This window comes from Bison bison, unplaced genomic scaffold (genome assembly GCF_000754665.1).
Source record: "Bison bison bison isolate TAMUID 2011002044 unplaced genomic scaffold, Bison_UMD1.0 scf7180017849551, whole genome shotgun sequence".
In the NCBI taxonomy this organism is placed as follows: Eukaryota; Metazoa; Chordata; class Mammalia; order Artiodactyla; family Bovidae; genus Bison; species Bison bison.
In genome coordinates this window covers 7,674-10,091 of record NW_011480124.1, presented here as the reverse complement: position 1 = coordinate 10,091, position 2,418 = coordinate 7,674, and the positions used below count along the sequence as shown (strand labels likewise).

General features: G+C 38.0%; 1 protein-coding gene across 1 annotated transcript; it reads left to right on the top strand.

The window, feature by feature from the left end:
- Nucleotides 1–430: 430 nt before the first annotated feature.
- LOC104993931 (olfactory receptor 10C1-like) lies at nt 431–1,393 on the top strand. Its single transcript, XM_010847351.1, has one exon. It carries the CDS (start codon nt 431–433, stop codon nt 1,391–1,393), a length of 963 nt encoding a protein of 320 aa, XP_010845653.1.
- Nucleotides 1,394–2,418: the final 1,025 nt, after the last annotated feature.

Genomic DNA, 2,418 nt, shown 5'->3' with positions numbered 1-2,418 from the left:
GACCCTTTTTTCCTACCTTTTAATCCCATGACAACAGTAAATGCAAAATAATCTGAAAATACTCAATGTTCAATAAATGTTTGTTGAGTGAACAACTAAAGAAAGCAACTAAGCAACCAAAGAAGAGGAAAGAAATAGAAATCATAAGACCTTTATTTGAGAAAATGAAGGGGTGAAGAAAATTGTACTGAATTTTTTTTTCCAATTTATGCTTGCTGACTAGACATATATTGGACAAATCAACTGGTACAGTGAACATAGGATAGGATTTGGTTTCAGGATGAGTGTAACTCCCAAACTGTTTAAATTTAAATTATAGGTAAGAAATTTATCTCTTTGACTCACTAGAGCTTGTTAAGAGTAATATAAAGATGTATACTTCTATCTGAAACTATCTTTCTGATGACTTTGCCTTTCTTTTATTCAGATCATGAGTTTCAATTGTTCTTTGTGGCAAGACAACAGCATGTCTGTGAAACACTTTGCATTTGTCAAATTCTCTGAGGTCACTGAACAGTGTTTCCTTTTATTTTCCTTCATTCTATTCATGTTTTTAGCATCACTGACAGGCAATGCTCTCATAGCCCTTGCCATCTGGACCAATCCAGCCCTCCATACCCCCATGTACTTCTTCCTGGCCAACTTGTCTCTCTTGGAGATTGGATACACTTGCTCTACTATACCCAAGATGCTGCAGAACCTTGTGAGTGAGGCCCGAGGAATCTCTCGGGAGGGCTGTGCTACACAGATGTTTTTCTTTACATTATTTGGTATCAGTGAGTGCTGTCTTTTGGCAGCCATGGCTTTTGATCGCTATACGGCCATATGCTCCCCACTTCACTATGCAACACGAATGAGTCATGGAGTGTGTGTCCATTTAGCAATGATTTCTTGGGGAGTTGGTTGCATAGTAGGCTTGGGCCAAACCAACTATATTTTTTCTTTGGACTTCTGTGGCCCCTGTGAAATAGACCACTTCTTCTGTGACCTCCCCCCTATTCTGGCACTAGCCTGTGGGGATACATCCCATAATGAGGCTGCAGTCTTTGTTGCAGCCATTCTTTGCATTTCCAGTCCATTTTTATTAATCATTGCTTCTTATGGCAGAATTCTAGCTGCTGTATTGGTCATGCCCTCCCCTGAAGGCCGTCAAAAAGCTCTTTCCACCTGTTCTTCCCACCTACTGGTAGTAACACTATTCTATGGCTCAGCATCTGTCACCTACTTGAGACCCAAGGCTAGCCATTCACCTGGGGTAGATAAACTCCTGGCCCTCTTCTATACTGTGGTGACATCCATGCTCAACCCTATCATCTACAGCTTATGGAACAAGGAAGTCAAGACAGCTCTTCGGAGAACTCTGGGCAAGAAAAATGTTTTGACTCACGGGTAGATACCAAAGGACCACACAAATTTCTTTGTAAAAGATGCACACTCAACCTCAGAGGAAGGAAGAAAATTAAGAAAGATATGGATAAAGAGAGGGAGTATGGATGGAGGAAGGAAGGGGGAAGGAGAGAAAGAAAGAAAGAGGGAGAGAATGAGAGAGGGAGTGTAGGAGGTTGGGGGGAAAGAAGGAAGGAAGACAGAAAGGAAGGAAACTCTGTACTTGTCAAGGTGTTTTGTAAGAAACGTCTTTTGTAACAGTGATTTTAATTTTGGAGATAGTTCTCTTCTTATAGCAAAAGTTCTAATTGCCAAATTCTGAAAGGAAATTGGCTACCAATGAATTTTAATAAGTGAATCTAATACTAGACTGGCTTTCTAAAACATTTCAGTCTAGGCTAAAGTACAGGCTTAGAGTATAAATTACCAGAATCTATCTCAGAAGCCTAGGAAATTCTCACTCATACTCTGAGGCATTTTCTCTCCTCTGAGAGGTCAATATGACTTCTGCCATGGTCACTGAGGCAGTGCTTCCACATATGCCAGTCCCATATGGCTCTTAATTCCTTAATAACTCTATGATGTTCATTACTTTCTTCCATAAAAATGTTTTAAATTCTTCATCCTTAATTGTTGGTATATGAAGTAGTCAAATAATTCTTTTTTGAGTTGTGGATAAAACTCAAAAAAGCAATTCTTAAAATTCAGAGGTAATTGTGGCAGAATATTAAAAGAAAAGCATGAAAAATTTTTACCAAGAGTCCCCATAGAAAAAATGTTTTTGAAAAGAAAGAGAAATCATATTTAAATTCAAGGATGAAAGAAGAAAATTGAGCTTAAAATAATTAATATAAATAATTTTAATGATTTTATGTAATTTACGACATGTACAAATGTGCAGATGAATCCTGGCAGGATATATTTGGAAATTATCCAAAACTTGCTCTTAAGAGAAATGAACATAGTTACAACAAAATCTAGTATCTCGAGGCATCTATAGAAGAAACTATCTTGGATTTGAACTCTAGTCCT